This window comes from Chiloscyllium plagiosum, unplaced genomic scaffold, assembly GCF_037043375.1.
Source record: "Chiloscyllium plagiosum isolate Xiang-an unplaced genomic scaffold, Cpla_swu_hap1 HiC_scaffold_17, whole genome shotgun sequence".
Lineage (NCBI taxonomy): Eukaryota > Metazoa > Chordata > Chondrichthyes > Orectolobiformes > Hemiscylliidae > Chiloscyllium > Chiloscyllium plagiosum.
In genome coordinates this window covers 70,130,992-70,147,433 of record NW_028270155.1, presented here as the reverse complement: position 1 = coordinate 70,147,433, position 16,442 = coordinate 70,130,992, and the positions used below count along the sequence as shown (strand labels likewise).

The following is a 16,442-nucleotide window of genomic DNA, read 5'->3' as shown; positions in this document are numbered from 1 at the left end:
TGGAGGCGGAGGGGTGACTTTATGGAGGTTTACAAAATTATGAGGGGCATGGATAGGGTAAATAGGCAAAGTCTTTTCCCTGGGGTCGGGGAGTCCAGAACTAGAGGGCATAGGTTTAGGGTGAGAGGGGAAAGATATAAAAGAGACCTAAGGGGCAACGTTTTCACGCAGAGGGTGGTACGTATATGGAATGGGCTGCCAGAGGAAGTGGTGGAGGCTGGTACAATTGCAACATTTAAGAGGCATTTGGATGGGTATATGAAGAGGAAGGGTTTGGAGGGATATGGGCCGGGTGCTGGCAGGTGGGACTAGATTGGGTTGGGATATCTGGTCGGCATGGACGGGTTGGACCGAAAGGTCTGTTTCCATGCTGTACATCTCTATGACTCTGTGGAGATCGAATCTGACACTGAGGGAAGGACAAACAAAATGAGTCTGTGTGTCCTTTCAGATGGATTCCAGCATTTCAACTGCCTGCAGCCCTGCATTTATTAGCAGAGGCAATAGCAAGCCTTGAGCCTGAGCGTTGTGATCGTTTGCTGTAACTAGTTAATTAGCTAAGTAGTTTAAGCAGTTTCTTCTCTTTATCCAAATTGGTTCATTGTTTTCAAAAGAGTAAAAATACAAGGTGCTGCTGGAACATAATTTGTGAAACTCGAGGTCAGGTCTGAGGTGGACCAGAAATCCAACACTTAAGTTTGATGTGATATATATTAACATAGTAAAGATGGTAGGACAGGTGATGCGTCACAGCTGCAGCATGTGGGAGTATCTGATGCATTAACAATCCATGTCAACCACTTCGCTGGTAAGTGTCAATGGATTGAACAGCTACAGTTTATGAGCTAAATGCTGATCACCCGAGGTCTCAGGGAGGGGTGGGGAAACATACTTGGATATTTGTACCAGAAGGCAGTCACACCCCTTAGTTTAGCTGACCAGGTCAATGACCAGGAACAGGAGGGTGCGACTGAGAGTCAGGTAGATAAGATTGAGAAGATAGAGCTTCACCCTTCACAGTTGTCTAACAGGTTTGAGGTTCTTGCAACTTGTATGGGCAAGAGCAAGACCTATACTAGTGGATGAGCAGACTGACCCCTGCATCGTGGTATTGCATGGCATTGCATCCAAGTGGGAGAACATTAAAAAGACATAGTTGCTGAATGAACGTTGGTAGAGATCAGCACGGTTTGGGGAATGGTCATCATTCTGAGCAGCTGAGAATGTGAATCCTGAGGGCCGTGTTGCCTGTCCAATGCCAGGCTTCAGAAGGCATCAGCACTGTACTGAGAGATTACCTTTGTTCTACGCTTCAAGATTTGGAATCAGTTTGGTTGGAATTGAGAAACAGCAACGGTTATAAACATTGGTGGGACTTGTTTATAGGCCAAAAAATAGGAGTAATAATATAAACCCCAAAGTGTAAGCCAAGAAAGTAGAGGGGCATGCCATTGGAGTAATATAGCAATGATGGAGGATTTGAATCTATATGTACACTAGATAAACTCAATTACTACCAATGTTGTTCCTTCAACTACCTGATGAAGGAGCAGCCCTCCGAAAGCTAGTGCTTCCAACTAATCTGTTGGACTATAACCTGGTGTTGTGTAATTTCTAATTTTGTGCACCTTAGTCCAACACCAGCATCTCCAAATCCTGACTGCCAATGTTGTAGAGGACAAACCTTTGGAATGTAATTGAAATGGTTTTCTAAAGCAGGACATTGAGGAACCAACCAGGAAACCGGCTACTTTAGGTCTGGTGTTGTGCAATGAAAAAATGGCAAATTGATCTTTTAATTTATGAAGGTGCCTGAGGAAAGAGTGACCACAATATGAGATTTTATATTAAATGTGAAAGCAATGGAGTTCAATTGGAAATTATGGCTGAATGGAAATGTGAAACCATGGGGAGTGAATTCTCTATAGCGGATTGGAAAATGTTAAAAGGCAGACAGTAGTAGAACCAGACGATGGTTAATATTTAAAGAATGAATACATAGTTTACAACAAAAATAAATTCATTTCATGCACAAAATCTCACAACTAAAGTGTTCTAATTGTGAGAATTATATCAGCAAGGAAGTTACTTAAACTATAAGGTTACCAAGAAAAATGGCGACACAAAAGATTGGGAACATATTAGAACAGTGTGATGGAAGAGTGTAAAAAATATAGATAGTGAAAATAGATAGGAGAGTAATGTAGTGAGGAACATGAAAATGTATGAAAAGATTAGGATAAGGAAACAAGTCAGTGCATTGAGTACAGGAGTTGAAATGTCATGTCGCAGCTGTGCATGACAGTGGTTAGGCCACATTTGGAAGACTGTGTGCAATTTTGGTCTCCCTGCTATAGGAAGGATGTTGTGAAATGGGAAAGGGATCAGTAAAGATTTACAAGGATGTTGCCAGGGTTGGAGGATTTGAGCCAAAGGGAGAGGCTGAACAGGCTGGGGCTGTTTTCCCTGGAACGTCGGAGGCTGAGGGGTGACCTTATAGAGGTTTATAAAATCATGAGGATAAAGTAAATAGATGAGATTTTTTCCCCCAGAGTCAGAGGACATATTTATAAGGTGAGAGGGGAAAGATCTAAAAGGAACTGACGGAGCTATCTTTTCACACAGAGGGTGGTGCGTGTACGGAATGAGCTGCCAGAGGAAGTGGTGGAAGCTGGTACAATTACAACATTTAAAAGGCATCTGGATGGGTATATGAATAGGAAGGGTTTAGAGGGAAATGGGCCAAGTGCTGGCAAATGGAAAACTTAAATTAGGATATCTGGTCGGCATGGGCGAGTTGGACCGAAGGCTCTGTTTCCGTGCTGTACATCGCTATGACTTTATAAATGTGGCTCCATTAGAAGCAGAATAAGGAGAATTTTTAAAGGGGAGTTTAAAAAAAAAGACAAGGAAACAAAACAACTATTTGTGCCTGTGCTTTCAGAGGACAATACTAAAACCATCCAAGAAACAAAGCTGCCAATGCAAATGAATGACAGATATTAATATTAAATAAAAGTGCTGGAAAGATTAATGGCACTTAAAGCAGTTAAATTCCTTGTGCGTTAACAAGGCCTTGGATTGTTAAAGGAAGTGGCTGTAACAATAGCAGATGTGTTAATGGTCATCTTTTAAAATTCTGTAAACTTTGGCATGGACCCTGCAAATTAGATGTAAGTTATATGTCACTGGATAGATCACTGGTCAATCAAGCCCCACTATTCCCCGAATCATCACAATGTGAAAACAATCCAAAGCTTCCTATGTACTGAAAGTAACTGTGTTTGTTACAAATTGTCTAACCAAAGGCAATTGGAAATTGAGTTTTAAATTGTACCTCTACACTTAAACCTGAAAATGTGTTGCTGGAAAAGCGCAGCAGGTCAGGCAACATCCAAGGAGCAGGAGAATCGACGTTTCGGGCATGAGCCCTTCTTCAGCTCTGATCTCCAGCATCTGCAGTCCTCACTTTCTCCTCTACACTTAAAGTCTAGCCCTTAAATCCCTCGCTTTCACAAACAGACGAAATGCACAAAGCGCAAGCTGGGGTTATTATGAATGATAAAGGGAAGAAAATTCAGGGAAACACAGTTCCCATTTAGGAAAGAAGGGATTGAGAAACTGGGGGATTACAGACACGTTAACCAAACATGTTAGAGTCTACAATAAAGGATGTGATCGTGGACACTTCGAAAATAATGGAAGGATGAGGCAGAGTCAGTGCAGATTTACAAAAGGGAAATGACAAACGTGTTTTTTAAAGTTTTTTAAGGCTATAATGGGAAATGTCTTGATTGTCAAGGAGATCAAGGGTTAGGGGAGAATGGGGTTGAGAAACTTATCTGCCATGATTGAATGACAGAGCACACTCAATGGGCTGAATGGCCTAACTTCTGCTCCTATGTCTTATGGTCTTAATAGATAGGGGAGAACAGGGTGAATGAGGTGTATTTAGATTTTTCAGAAGATTTTTGATAAGGTCCAGCATAGTAAACAAAATTAGATCACGTGAGACCAGGGAAATATACTTACAAGGATTGAGGATTGGTTAACAAAATAAGAATGGGAAGGACATCCTGTTAAATGCAGCAGTACAGGGAAGGAACACGTAGAGAGTAAGGGATGGGAGTCAAAAGGTAGCCATTCAGCCCCTCAACCTCAGCCTGTCATTTAGTGAGATCATGGCTGATCTTCCACAGCAACAACATTTTCCTGCACTATCCCATATCCTTTCACCATCAGTCTCCATCTTGAACACACTCAATGTCTGACCCCCCCACCTCTGGACAGAGAACTCCAAAGAATTTGGCCCCCTCTGAGAGAAGTTCTTCCTCAGCTCAGTGCTAACTGGTCTGTCCTGTATTCTGAGACTGTCCCCCCCACCCCACCCCAGTTACCAGACCTTGCAGCCAGAGGGAACCTTCTTCCTGTCAGTCCATGTAACAATGTCGTACTTTTCAATGAGATCATTCTTCCATATTTTACATTTTGCGTCGCTGAAGGAAAGTACTGAAACAGCATTGAGAAAGTTCGCTTTGGTTCATCAATTTTATGTCTGGCTGTAGGCGCACACTTGTGTGACCTTGTAGATCTTTGCTTGTCTGTTCATGCAGTCTCTGACCACATGATCTCTTCTGGTACCCAGGGAGTTAAGGGAGAGACTCAAACCCGAGCTGATGGAGCTGATTAAACAGCAGCGCCTCAACCGGCTGTGTGACGGCACTCTCTTCCGCAAAATCAGTAGTCGGCGACGCCAAGGTACGTCCTCCCGGTACTAATGCTTCGAGTCATGGAGTCTGATTCGTTTTGCGGCTGTCTGCCTCCCTTTGTCTCATGTAGGAGCCGGTGCTGGTTCTGGCATTGGCTCTTCCTTCACAGTGCTGCCCAGTGCTAGCCCCATTACAGGCCAACCCCCATCAACCCCCCCCCCCAACCTACCCATTACAGTCCAGATGCCTCTCCCCTCCCCTGCATTACAGGCCAGGCCAGGCCCCCTATTACAGCCCAATTCCCACCCCTCCACCCACAACCTACCCATTACAGTCAAGGTTCCCCCCCTCCCCCGCATTACAGGTCAGGCCTCTTATTAGATTAGACTAGATTCCCTCCAGTGTGGAAACAGGCCCTTCGGCCCAACAAGTCCACACCGACCCTCTGAAGAGTAACCCACCCAGAGCCATTTCCCTCTGACTGATGCACCTAACACTATGGGCAATTTAGCATGGCCAATTCACCTAACCTGCACATCTTTGGGCTGTGGGAGGAAACCGGAGCACCCGGAGGAAACCCACATAGACACAGGGAGAATGTGCAAACTCCACACAGGCAGTCGCCCGAGGCAGGAATCAAACCTGGGACCCTGGCGCTGTAAGGCAGCAGTGCTAACTACTGAGCCAGCATGCCACCCACATTGCAGGTCAGGTGCCCGCCCAACATTACAGGACAGGCCTGGCGCCCCATTTCAAGCCAACCTACCTATTTAAGTTCAGGGCCCCCCCCCCCCCCCCCCTTCCACCCCCATTACAGTCCAGGCCTCAATTACAGGTCAGCCCCGTCACAATCCAACCCAATTCATTCCTGACCCGCAAACGACCCTGGCAATCAGCTGGAAGGGGGGAAGATTTTGGTGCCTTGGATGAGGACATGGCAGAAATCGGTCACGGTGCCTGAATGGTTCGGCCGTTGACTAGCTGAGCTTTAGGCCTTTCTTTCTGAGCTTTCTCCTGTTTGCACTGACTGACCTACAGTCCCACTGACGTTGGGAACGTTGTCTCCCTCTGAGCTGGTTTACCCGAGATTCCCACCGCTGAGGGCTGCCCTGCCCAGTGAATCGAGTAGCGATGGCCCCTGTGTTCAAACAGCCACAGGAGCGCGCTCCCCCAGAACCATAAATGGGCGACAGGAGCAACTGTGAGGGAGTTGTCATCGGTAAAATTGTCCCAAAAGGGCGTGATGGAGGGAGAAATTGGTGGTTGTGGAAAGGAGCAATCAAAGAAACCTAGGATAACGTCAGTGTGGCACAACAAAGTCAGTGTGTTTGGCCAGGTTAGTGGAGCAACAACCTACGTTTCTATAGCGCCTTACATGAAATAAATGTCTCAAAGTGGCTCGCGGCACTGTTAAAAAGCAGGATTCTTCCAGCCAGCCACATGAAATACTTGGAGAGGTGAGACAAGTTTTAAGGAGCATCTTGAAGGAGGAAAGCAGGGCCCTCTTGTGGCGCAGTGTGGTAGCGTCCCTTACCCCTAGACTGGGAGGTCCCCAGTTCGAGTGCTCCAGAGGTTTGGGCAACAGCATTTCTGATATCAGGTTTTTAAGAAAAAAAAGTCTTTATAAAAGAAAAGGAGGGGGAGAAAATGAGGGTGGAAGGCAAGAGGTTGGAAAGAGAATATTCCAGAATTTAGGGCCCAGGCATAGCTGAAGGGTTTACAGTTGGGAGGGAGTGAGGGGAGGGGTGCTCACAAGAGGCTGCGATGGGAGGGTCTCAGGTAGTTTGGAGGGGTGTGGCCCTGGAGAAGCATCCTCTGCGAGTTGGCGGTTGGAGGGGGTCACTGATCGGAGGTGAACAAGTCCAGGGAAAATGAGGACAAGGGTTGGCGTACACACCCTTGCACGTGGGACGGTGGGCTGTAATCATTCTGATTAAACCAGATTGACCCCGCCCCAGGAGGCTTTCTGCTGCCTCTCGAGCTTTCGAGGTGGGTTGTGATTGGGGGTTAAAGGTCGGATGTCAGGCCTCCTGTGGAGAAGGTGTTGATAAAACAAGCTGAGCAGTTTGCAGGGGAAATATATTGTCCTGTCAGTGGAGGCGGGGGCGGGGAAGGAGGAACCGCATTTGTCACTGTTCACTGCTTCCCCTGTCAGCATTTCATTCCCGTGAAGTGACAGATTGGAGAGCAAGAGCTAATGTATGGCATCAACCCTCAAGGGAGTGTGGGGGAGGGCCGGGGTCAAGCAGAGATCGATGATGATTAAACAGAAAAACCCAAGCCTGGCTCTTTGAAAGTGCATCTTCTTTGGGCACTGTGTGTAAGATTTCCAATCTGGTGCTGACATGACGGGATTTAATTGGAATTGGCAGGCCTGATGTATACAGGCTGTAAATCAATTCCCTTTGAATCCCTTGCCCACAGCAGCTGCTGTCCCATGCCGACCTGCTTCAGTGTGACGGACTTTGATCCATCGAAATACAGGGATCCGGGATGATTCCATGTTGTCCTTGGATCAGGAGGACGGGTCACTTCGTTTAGTCAGGGGCACGGCCACACATTGCTTGGTGATGGGACCGACCTGAGAGAGAGAATTTGGTAGCTCAACTGAGGAAAAGCATGAAAAGGCCAAGTCCCCCTCAAAAGTAGAGGTGACCAGTTGAACCCATGAGCATGGAAAGAGACCCTACAGCCCATCAGGTCTGTACCAACCCTTTGAAGAGCATTTCACCCAGACCCGCCCCTATCCCTGTAACCCTGCATCTCCCCATGGCTAACCCACCTAGCCCACACATCCCTGGACACGGTGGGATTATTTCACACAGCCTAACCTGCGCATCTTTGGAGGAAACCCGTGCAGACACTGGGAGGGTGCGCAAACCGCACCCAGACAGTCACCCGAGGCTGGAATCGAACCTGGGTGCCTGGTGTTGTGAGGCAGTGGTGCTAACCACTGAGCCACCGTGCTGCCCCACAATCTTTCATTAAGGAAGATTAAGTGAAGATCATGGACGGGGTTCATAGATGTAGCGAACCCATTTGCATTCCCGGGAGATGAAAGTTGTAGGCCGTCCACAGTCACTGAGAAATCCGAGAGGGAATTCCGGAGAATTCTTCAGCCAGAGAGAACGTGGAACCCACATGTTTGGGTTGTATAATACCAATATATTCTTGGCACTATTGATTAAGCCCATGAGGGATAAGAGAATTGAAGGAGGTGCTGAGACAGTGACTGTATTATTGTAGTAGGAGTCTTGGGGGGGCCGAATGGCCGGTGTCTTCACTATTCAGTGGAATGCTGACTGGGTGGACTTGAGTGGAGGCTGGTATGAACTCCAGGTGGAGAATGGTAATGCCCTCGCAGTGGCTGAAGATAGTGGCAGTGGGGAGGGGGGGAGCGCGGAGTTGCAGTGCCAAGGGGGTTAACCTTTTCCCTGTGTTCAATCTGACAGACAAGCTGTGGTACTGCCGCCTGTCACCCAATCACAAGGTGCTTCACTACGGGGATGTGGAGGAGAGGGACGACAATCCAGCTATCGAGCTCCTGCAGGAGAAGAGTATGTACCGCTCCCGGAACTTTCCGCAAACACAGCCCGTCCGTCAAATTGAGTTGTTCAAGATGAGTCACTTTTGTGAAGCGAGTGACCATAACGTGGACTGCAGATAGCTGACAACTTTCGGGGGGGGGTGGGGGAGGCTGACATGTACATTGTGGAGGGGAATGGAAGCTGATGACATGAGATAAGGTCAGGCTGGGAAGAGGCTTCTATGGGCGGTACGGTGGCACAGTGGTTAGCACTGCTGCCTCACAGCACCAGAGACCCTCAATTCCCACCTCAGGCGACTGACTGTGTGGAGTTTGCACGTTCTCCCCGTGTCTGCGGGGGTTTCCTCCGGGTGCTCCGGTTTCCTCCCACACTCCAAAGATGTGCAGGTTAGGTGAATTGGCCATGCTAAAATTGCCCGTAGTGTTAGGTAAGAGGTAAATGTAGGGGTATGGTTGGGTTGCACTTCGGCAGGTCGGTGTGGACTTGTTGGGCCGAAGGGCCTGTTTCCACACTGTAATGTAATCTAATCTAAAAAATTCTGTGTGGAGCGTTAACTCAGGTATAGGTCAGTCGAGCAGTGAAGAGGGTATTGTTTTGAGAAGGTAACAGCAGACACTGTGTCTAGGGTCATTCACTGGGTGACCTGTTTTGAGGCACTTTGACTGCATCTTTTATCCACTAGGTCATTCAATCAGCTAAACAAACCCTATGAGATAGCCAGCTATGAGATAGGTCTGGGCCAAGCATTTGTATGGTGTGTTATCGTCCGTCTCAAACATTTTAGAGCACTATACGTAAAATGAGTTGCTTTGAAGTCTCAGTAGTAAGGGGAGCGGTCAGTAATGCCACCCGCCCTGTTTGAGATTCTACCACAGCATGTGAGTCTTGTCTGAGCCCAAGACCAGACCCTCACAGCAATTCATGAATGGGCTGGGGTGAGATCAACGTTTGTCCCTCAGTTTGTACGGATGCACGGGAAAAAGTATTTGGCAGATTCTTGCTTCTTATTGGGAGTGGGAGGATGAGCCAGTAACAGTTCACATCCAGATACTCTGGATGCAGAGGAAGCCATTCAGCCCCTCAAGCCTGTACTACCCCCAGCCAATCAGATCATTCTCGATCAGGTCCAGCCCATGTGCCTGCCCACCTTGAATCCATGTCCATTCAATACCCTTAATCTCATGAAGTATTGGTCCCAAATTTTCAAACTGACTCCCGTCTCAATGTCTTTTTGTAGAGAGAGAGTTCCAGGTTTCCATTCGCTTTTCTGTGAAGAAGGTATTTCTCAAACACCCCCAGAACAGACTAGGTCTAATCTAAAGGTTCTGTCCTCCCTTTTTGGTTTCTCCCACAAAAGGAAACAGTTTCTCCCTATTCACCCCATCAAATCCTTGAAGCACTTCAATTACATCATCCTTAATTGTCCACACTCAAGTGGAACACAAGCCTAATATATGCAACCTGTCCTCTGAATGTGGCCTTTTTTTAACCCCAGAGTCATTGTGATGAATCAGTGTCGCACCCTCAGAAGTGACTCTGCTTCTTTTGACATACAGTGCCCACAAATGAATTCAAGACTCCAGATGTGGTCTAGCCAGGGCATTACAAAGCTGTGACATAACCTCCAGATATATGTATTCCAGAAACCAATTCCATTACTTTGTCCACCTGTTTGTTAGATTGGAATGGAGTCTGTGACTCCAAAATCTCTCTGACTTACACAATTCATCACTTCTCACCATTTAGACAATACCCTGATCTATCTTTCTTAAAGGGAAGCTGAGAGAGTTTCCTACAATCAACTCCATCTGCACAGTTTTGTCCACTCACTTAATCCACCTCACGCAACCTTCTGCTCTCATTGCACTGCAGTAGTGCTTTGAGACTTGGAGCTTCATTCCTTTGTTCCACTTTATCAATAATTCAGACGTTGTGACCTCTGCAGATCATGAGGTGACAACACAAATCAGATGTTGCTAATTGGAGCCTATCTATTGGCTCTTCTTTAGGCTAAGCAAATTCTTTAATCATGTTACAGATACCATAGAGTGGTGACATCACTGGTGACACTATATGGGCATGACATAATCGGTGATGTAATGGGGAGGTGACATCATTAATTACATCTTGAGAAGTGAAATATTTGGTGATGTTCACATGAGGGGTGACATCGCTAGCAACATCATGGGGAGGTGACATCAGTGATGTGACATCACTGACAGCATCTTGGGTAGGTGACATCACAGTGATGTGACATCACTGATGGTATTATGGGTAGGTAACATCTCAGAGGTGCACAGTGGTGACATGGATAAGTAAAATGATGGTGACATATTTTTATTTTTCAAATAGGAATGTCCAAAGCATGGACAAACCTTTTTCCACTTAGCAGGTTGTAGATTTGATCTACAATGCACTGCCTGAGGGGCTAATGATGCCGAGTCAGTATTAACATTCCACGGGGGAACTGGATAAATGCCTAAGAGAAAGAAAAATAACAGGGCTATGGGAAAAGAGCAGGGGACTGGGATTAATTTAGACAGCTCCATCAATAAACTGGGTCAAGAACGAAGGGCCAATTGGTCTTCTCCCATGATGTTTCACTCTGGGTCTATGATCGGTTTTGAGGTCAGGAGGCTCTCCAGCCGATATCTCAAACCCACCTGAAGAACAGGAGAGTGGCGGCTTGGACTGAATGGTTAAATGTTGAGCTGTAACATCAACCAAATCCAATACTGACTGAGTGCCTCCCTTTCAGTTCCAGTAGCTGATATTAAGGCGTTGGTGACGGGGAAGGACTGTCCCCACATGAAGGAGAAGAGCACCCTGAAACAGAACCGGGTAAGTACAAAGACCTGCGGGGGTTGGGGTGGGGGCTTCAGACATCACAAAACCCTGACAAACCATGACCCATCTCCCAAACCTGGAATTATCATGGACAAGGCCTTCCATTGTGCTACCTGAAATTAAGCTCGTATCTGGTTAGCTATATTAGAATACTTGATGGTGCCTCCAATTGGCTTCACTCTCTGTGCTATCAGAAATGGTGCAGGGGGGAGTGTGTGGCTGAAGGGGAAAATCAACCCAAGAGTCGCCCTGGGGTCTGCTATTCATCTAAGGAGTTAGCATGACAATTGGAATCATTCATTGAGAGCTGTCTTTGTGAGCTCCCTCAGATTAACACCCCACAAACTGCAGTTATCTGAAGTCAGATGACAATCTCCCTTCAGGTATAGCCGCAACAAAATTTGCATTTACCTAACACCTAACATCCCAAGGCGAAGGGGTCTTGTGACACAATGACCCTAGCTCTGGGCCAGAAGATCCAGGTTCAAGGCTTTCCTGCCTGTCCAGGTCTGGCTGAACAGGTTGATTGTTATTAAATATCCTCAGTACCTCACAGAGGTGATATCAAATGTCATTTGACAATGAGCCTCTGTAGGGAACATTTGGATTGATGACCAAGAGAATTTGCTGAAAGATGTAGGTTGTATGGAACAATTTAAATACTGAAGACTCAGGAAGGCATAGGGACGTATGGCACGGAAACAAAGCCTTTGGTCCAACCTGTCCATGCTGACCAGATATCCGAAATTAATCTAGTCCCATTTGCCAACATTTGGCCCATATCCCTCGAAACCCTTACTTTAACATAGCCATCCAGATGCCTTTTAAATGCTGTAATTGTACCAGCCTCCACCACTTCCTCTGGCAGCTCATTCTATACAAGCACCACCCTCTGCGTGAAAACGTTGCCCCTTAAGTCCCTTTTAAATCTTTCCCCTCTCACCTTAAACCTTTGCCGGCTAGTTACGGACTCCCTGACCCCAAGGAAAAGACTTTGCCTATTTACCTTATCTATGCCCCTCAATTTTGTAAACCTCTATAGGGTCACCCCTCAGCCTCTGACGCACCAGGGAAAACAGCCCCAGCCTGTTCAGCCTCTCCCTATAGCTCAAACCCTCCAACCCTGGCAACATTTTTGAAAAGCCTTTCTGAACCCTTCCAAGTTTGACAACAACTTTCCGATAGGCGGGAGACCAGAATGGAATGCAGTGCTCTAGAAGAGCCTTCACCAATGTCCTGTATAGCTGCAGCATGATAATGGGCCAAGATGGCTAATGGCACAGCTGCCAATGGTGGGGCAAAGAAAATCAGGGATGTGTAAAGTGGCAAGAGCAAGAGAAGTGCAGAGACCTGCCACCAGCCAATTCCCTACTCTACCATTAGCATCAAGCCAGGCCATCAACCCTGGGTCAATAGAGAGTGCAGGATGGCATGCCAGGAGCATACCTGAAAATGAGGGGTCAGCGTGGTGAAACAAGAACACTAGTTGGAGTCATGCGTGGCACATCGGAAGGCAGTCATGGTTCTTGGAGGTCAGTCATCTCAGCTCCAGGACATCTCTGCAGAAGTTCCTCAGGGTGGTGTCCTCAGCCCAACCATCTTCAGCTGTTTCATCGATGACTTCCCCTCCGTCCGAAGGTCAGAATTGGAATGGTTGCACAGTGCTCAGCACCTTGGCGGCGACTCAGATACGGAAGCAGCCCATGTTCAAAAGCAACAAGATCTGGATGGTATCCTGATTGCAGATCCTAGGTTGGCAACAGTGGTGAGAAAGGGAGATGCCCACTTTCCAATGTGGGCATACCCACCAGCATCCATTCCACCTCCTCTCCCCAGTAGGTATAGCTCACTAGCACCTTCTCAATTAGAGTAGGGCAATCAATTGTGTCCTAGTTAGCATCCCTGGGGATGAATTTTAAAAAGCTGAGGGGAGCTGTTATTTTCCTGCAACACTATAGACTTTCCCGGTTTTTGTTTTAGCTTTTTTGATTTAATTTGCTGTCACCTCAGATACATGTTCCTCTGTCAGATTTACATCAGCCTCTTGCATCTTGTCCACCAAGTTATTTCCCATCATGCTTGGGACTCAGCTCATCGGACCTTGATTGGTTTAGACTCAATGAACTGCTGATGATAACATTGCGATCTATTGGATTTCCTTCCGCCACCCCTGTTGGTTGCACCGTACTTGAATATCCTTCACAAAACCAAGCATCACTTTGCCTGCAACAGACTGAGACATGAAGTTAGGAAAATCTCAATGGAGGAAAGCTTTGAGAATCATCCATCGGAATGAACTTACCACACACCGGGTCACAAATCCCTCACGTCAAAATCCTATGTTCTGAAAGAATCTGCTCCAGAGCACATTTCATTAACTCCTCCTGTCCCATAGCTCACTAAACTATTGGATCCTTCATATCAGTTCTGAAAGTACCCCTTCAGGTTTATGCCATCTCCTGCTCCTCCTCAATATTACCTCGCCTTTGGAATTCTAAAACCAACAACTGTATGAATTCTGAACCTGTTTCCCAGTGGGAACATACAGCTGACCTCTTGTTGTCCCCTCACTCAATCCTTTTGCGGTGTTCCATATCTCTTCAATAGTTACAGCATCCTTTTTGGACTCTGGAAACCAAGGCTGCTCATTGTAATCCATAACCTTTGACCAATGACCTTTGAGCTGCTGACCGTTCCCCTCTAACCTCCACCCCTCGGTTCAACCGAAGTTCTCTCTCTGGTCATCTCCCTGTGCCACACTAATAGACTGTTGTGGTATCCATGTCATCATCTGTTCCCATTATTTTTCCTCTCTCCATTTTCCCTTTCCCCCATTTTGGTTTTGACGTTAACCCGAGCTTCCTCCTTTTCCTAGGAGGTGCTGGACCTGGCGTTCTCTGTCCTGTACGATGCAGAGGACTACTCGCTGAACTTCATAGCCCCAACCAAATACGACGTGAGTGGCTGCAAAGGTCAAAGGTCAACTGCGATGGTGAAGTGGGGGACAGACTGCTCTGACACGGACCACCCGTCTATGACTCAGGAGGCAGTGTGGCCAGATTATCGTCAGTTTATAAAATAAAGGATAAACATCTACCGCAGGAAACATTTGGGAAAGTGGCTTATAATCAATGAGGAAAATAATAACAGAGAACGGGAGGACACAAACAGACAAGATGAGCGGACATGCGGGTTGTAGTTATTTGGAAATCAAAATGCAGTGGTTGCAGAATCTTTCAGGCAGAGGTGGATAGATTGTTGATGGCCAACGGGATGGAAGTTATCAAGGTGATGCTGGAATGTATAATTGAGGTTTGAAGTAGGTGGTCTCATTGAATGGTGCAGCAGGCTCAGAAGTGTCGTTCCTTTGCATACGGCAGATGAAATTTAACGCAGCAATGTGTGGACTAATGTTTTTTTGGGGCTGAAGAATGGGAGAGGCTATGTATAAATTCAGCCTTCCGGAGCCCTCTTTACATTTGTGCCACACCGACTCGTGGGTTCACGTGCTCGGATCTCTGAAGGTGGCAGGAGAAGGCTGGGGTTGTTTGGTTTGCACTTACAGGCAGAACAAGGGGAGTTCTGTGAGGCCTTCAGAAAGCTGGAGCTGGGCCCCAGGTAGAGCGCCGTGCATGACACTGTAGGAAGGATAGCAAGACCTTTGAGATGGTGCAGAGGAGATCTACTAGTCCCATACAGAGGATGAGAGAGTTCAATGGTGTGGAGAAGCTGGTGTTGTTCTTCCTGGAGCAACAAAGTGTGGATTTAATAAAGGTGTTCCAAATGATCTAGAGTTTCTATAAAGTATGCCTTTTCTTTTTAAAAAAAAAAGGGAAATTATCCACCTGTCAAAACATTCCAAAAAGCAGCCAATGAAGTGTAGCCATTGCTGTGGTATTGGGAATACTCTAATGTAATAAGATGTTTACCCTGGAGCATTGATAACTGGACAGTTCAGATTTCAGCTGATGAGCAAAAGAACTGAGAGTGGGGAAATGGGTGATGGGAGTTGGCAGGATGAAGAGAACATCTTTATTTTGGGCATTTGTGATCTGTAGTGTGCTGCCTGGAACGGGGCGGGGAGGGAAGCAGGATCGGTCGTAACTTTCAGAACAAAACAACTGGGTTAAATAGTTGCAGAGAAACAATTTGCAGCCCTCCGGGGAAGAGCAGTGGAGTGGGACTGATTGAATGGGTACATCACTAGTATATGAGGCCGAAGGGTTTCCTGGGCCTAGTGGTATATTATGTTACTAGCATTAGTATGTTACTAGCTGGACTGTTAATGCTGATAATGTCTAGGGACTCGGATTCAAATCCCATTGTGGCAAATGGTGGAATTTGAAATCAGTAGAAAAAAATCGGCATTTAAGAGTCTAATGATGACCATGAATCTGTTGTCAATTGTTAGAAAAACCCATCTGGTTCACTAATGTCCTCTCGGGAAGGAAACTGGCTAACATTCTGGTCTCCTTGCTATAGGAAGGATGTTGTGAAACTTGAAAGCGTTCAGAAAAGATTTACAAGGATGTTGCTAGGGTGGAGGATTTGAGTTATAGGGAGAAGCTGAACAGGCTGGGGCTGTTTTCCCTGGAGCATCAGAGGCTGAGGGGTGACCTTATAGAGGTTTACAAAATCATGAGGGGCACAGATAGGGTCAATAGATGAGATATTTTCCCTGGGGTAGGGGAGTCCAGAATAGAGGCATAGGTTTAGGGTGAAATGGGAAAAATTTGAAAGGGACCTAAGGGGCAACTTTTTCATGCAGAGGGTGGTACGTGTATGGAATGAGCTGCCAGAGGAAGTGGTGGAGGCTGGTACAATTACAACATTTAAAAGGCATGTGGATGGGTATATAATAGGAAGGGTTTGGAGGGATATGGGCCGGGTGCTGGTAATTGGGACTAGATTAGGTTAGGATATCTGGTCGGCATGAGCACATTTGACCACAGGGTCTGTTTCTGTGCTGTACATCTCTATCACTCTACAACATGTGACTCCAGACCCACAGCCATGTGGTTGACTCTTAACTGGGCAAGATGGGCAATAAATACTGGCCCAGCCAGCAATGCCCTCATCCTATGAATGAAATTTATTTTGAAAAAAAACCAGGCTAAGCCTTATTCTGATCCGCACTTGGAGTATTGCGTACAGTTCTGGTCACCGCATTATAGGAAGGATGTGGAAGCATTGGAAAAAGTTCAGAGGAGACTTGCTAGGATGTTGCCTGGTTTGGAGGGAAGGTCTTATGAGGAAAGACTGAGGGACTTGAGGCTGTTTTCATTCGAGAGAGGATGGTTAAGAGATTATCTTATATGTCTCAATTAAGTAATCAGAG

The 16,442-nt window shown here is 46.6% G+C and overlaps 1 protein-coding gene across 1 annotated transcript in view; it reads left to right on the top strand.

Annotated features, from left to right (window-relative positions):
- The window catches only part of elmo3 (engulfment and cell motility 3), a 184,940-nt gene that overhangs the window by 165,237 nt on the left and 3,261 nt on the right, over positions 1-16,442 (top strand). The window contains exons 17-20 of the mRNA XM_087996061.1: positions 4,646-4,758; positions 8,162-8,266; positions 11,016-11,098; positions 13,980-14,060. Coding sequence (XP_087852187.1) covers positions 4,646-4,758; positions 8,162-8,266; positions 11,016-11,098; positions 13,980-14,060 — 382 coding nt within the window. The remainder of the gene's footprint in view (positions 1-4,645; positions 4,759-8,161; positions 8,267-11,015; positions 11,099-13,979; positions 14,061-16,442) is intronic.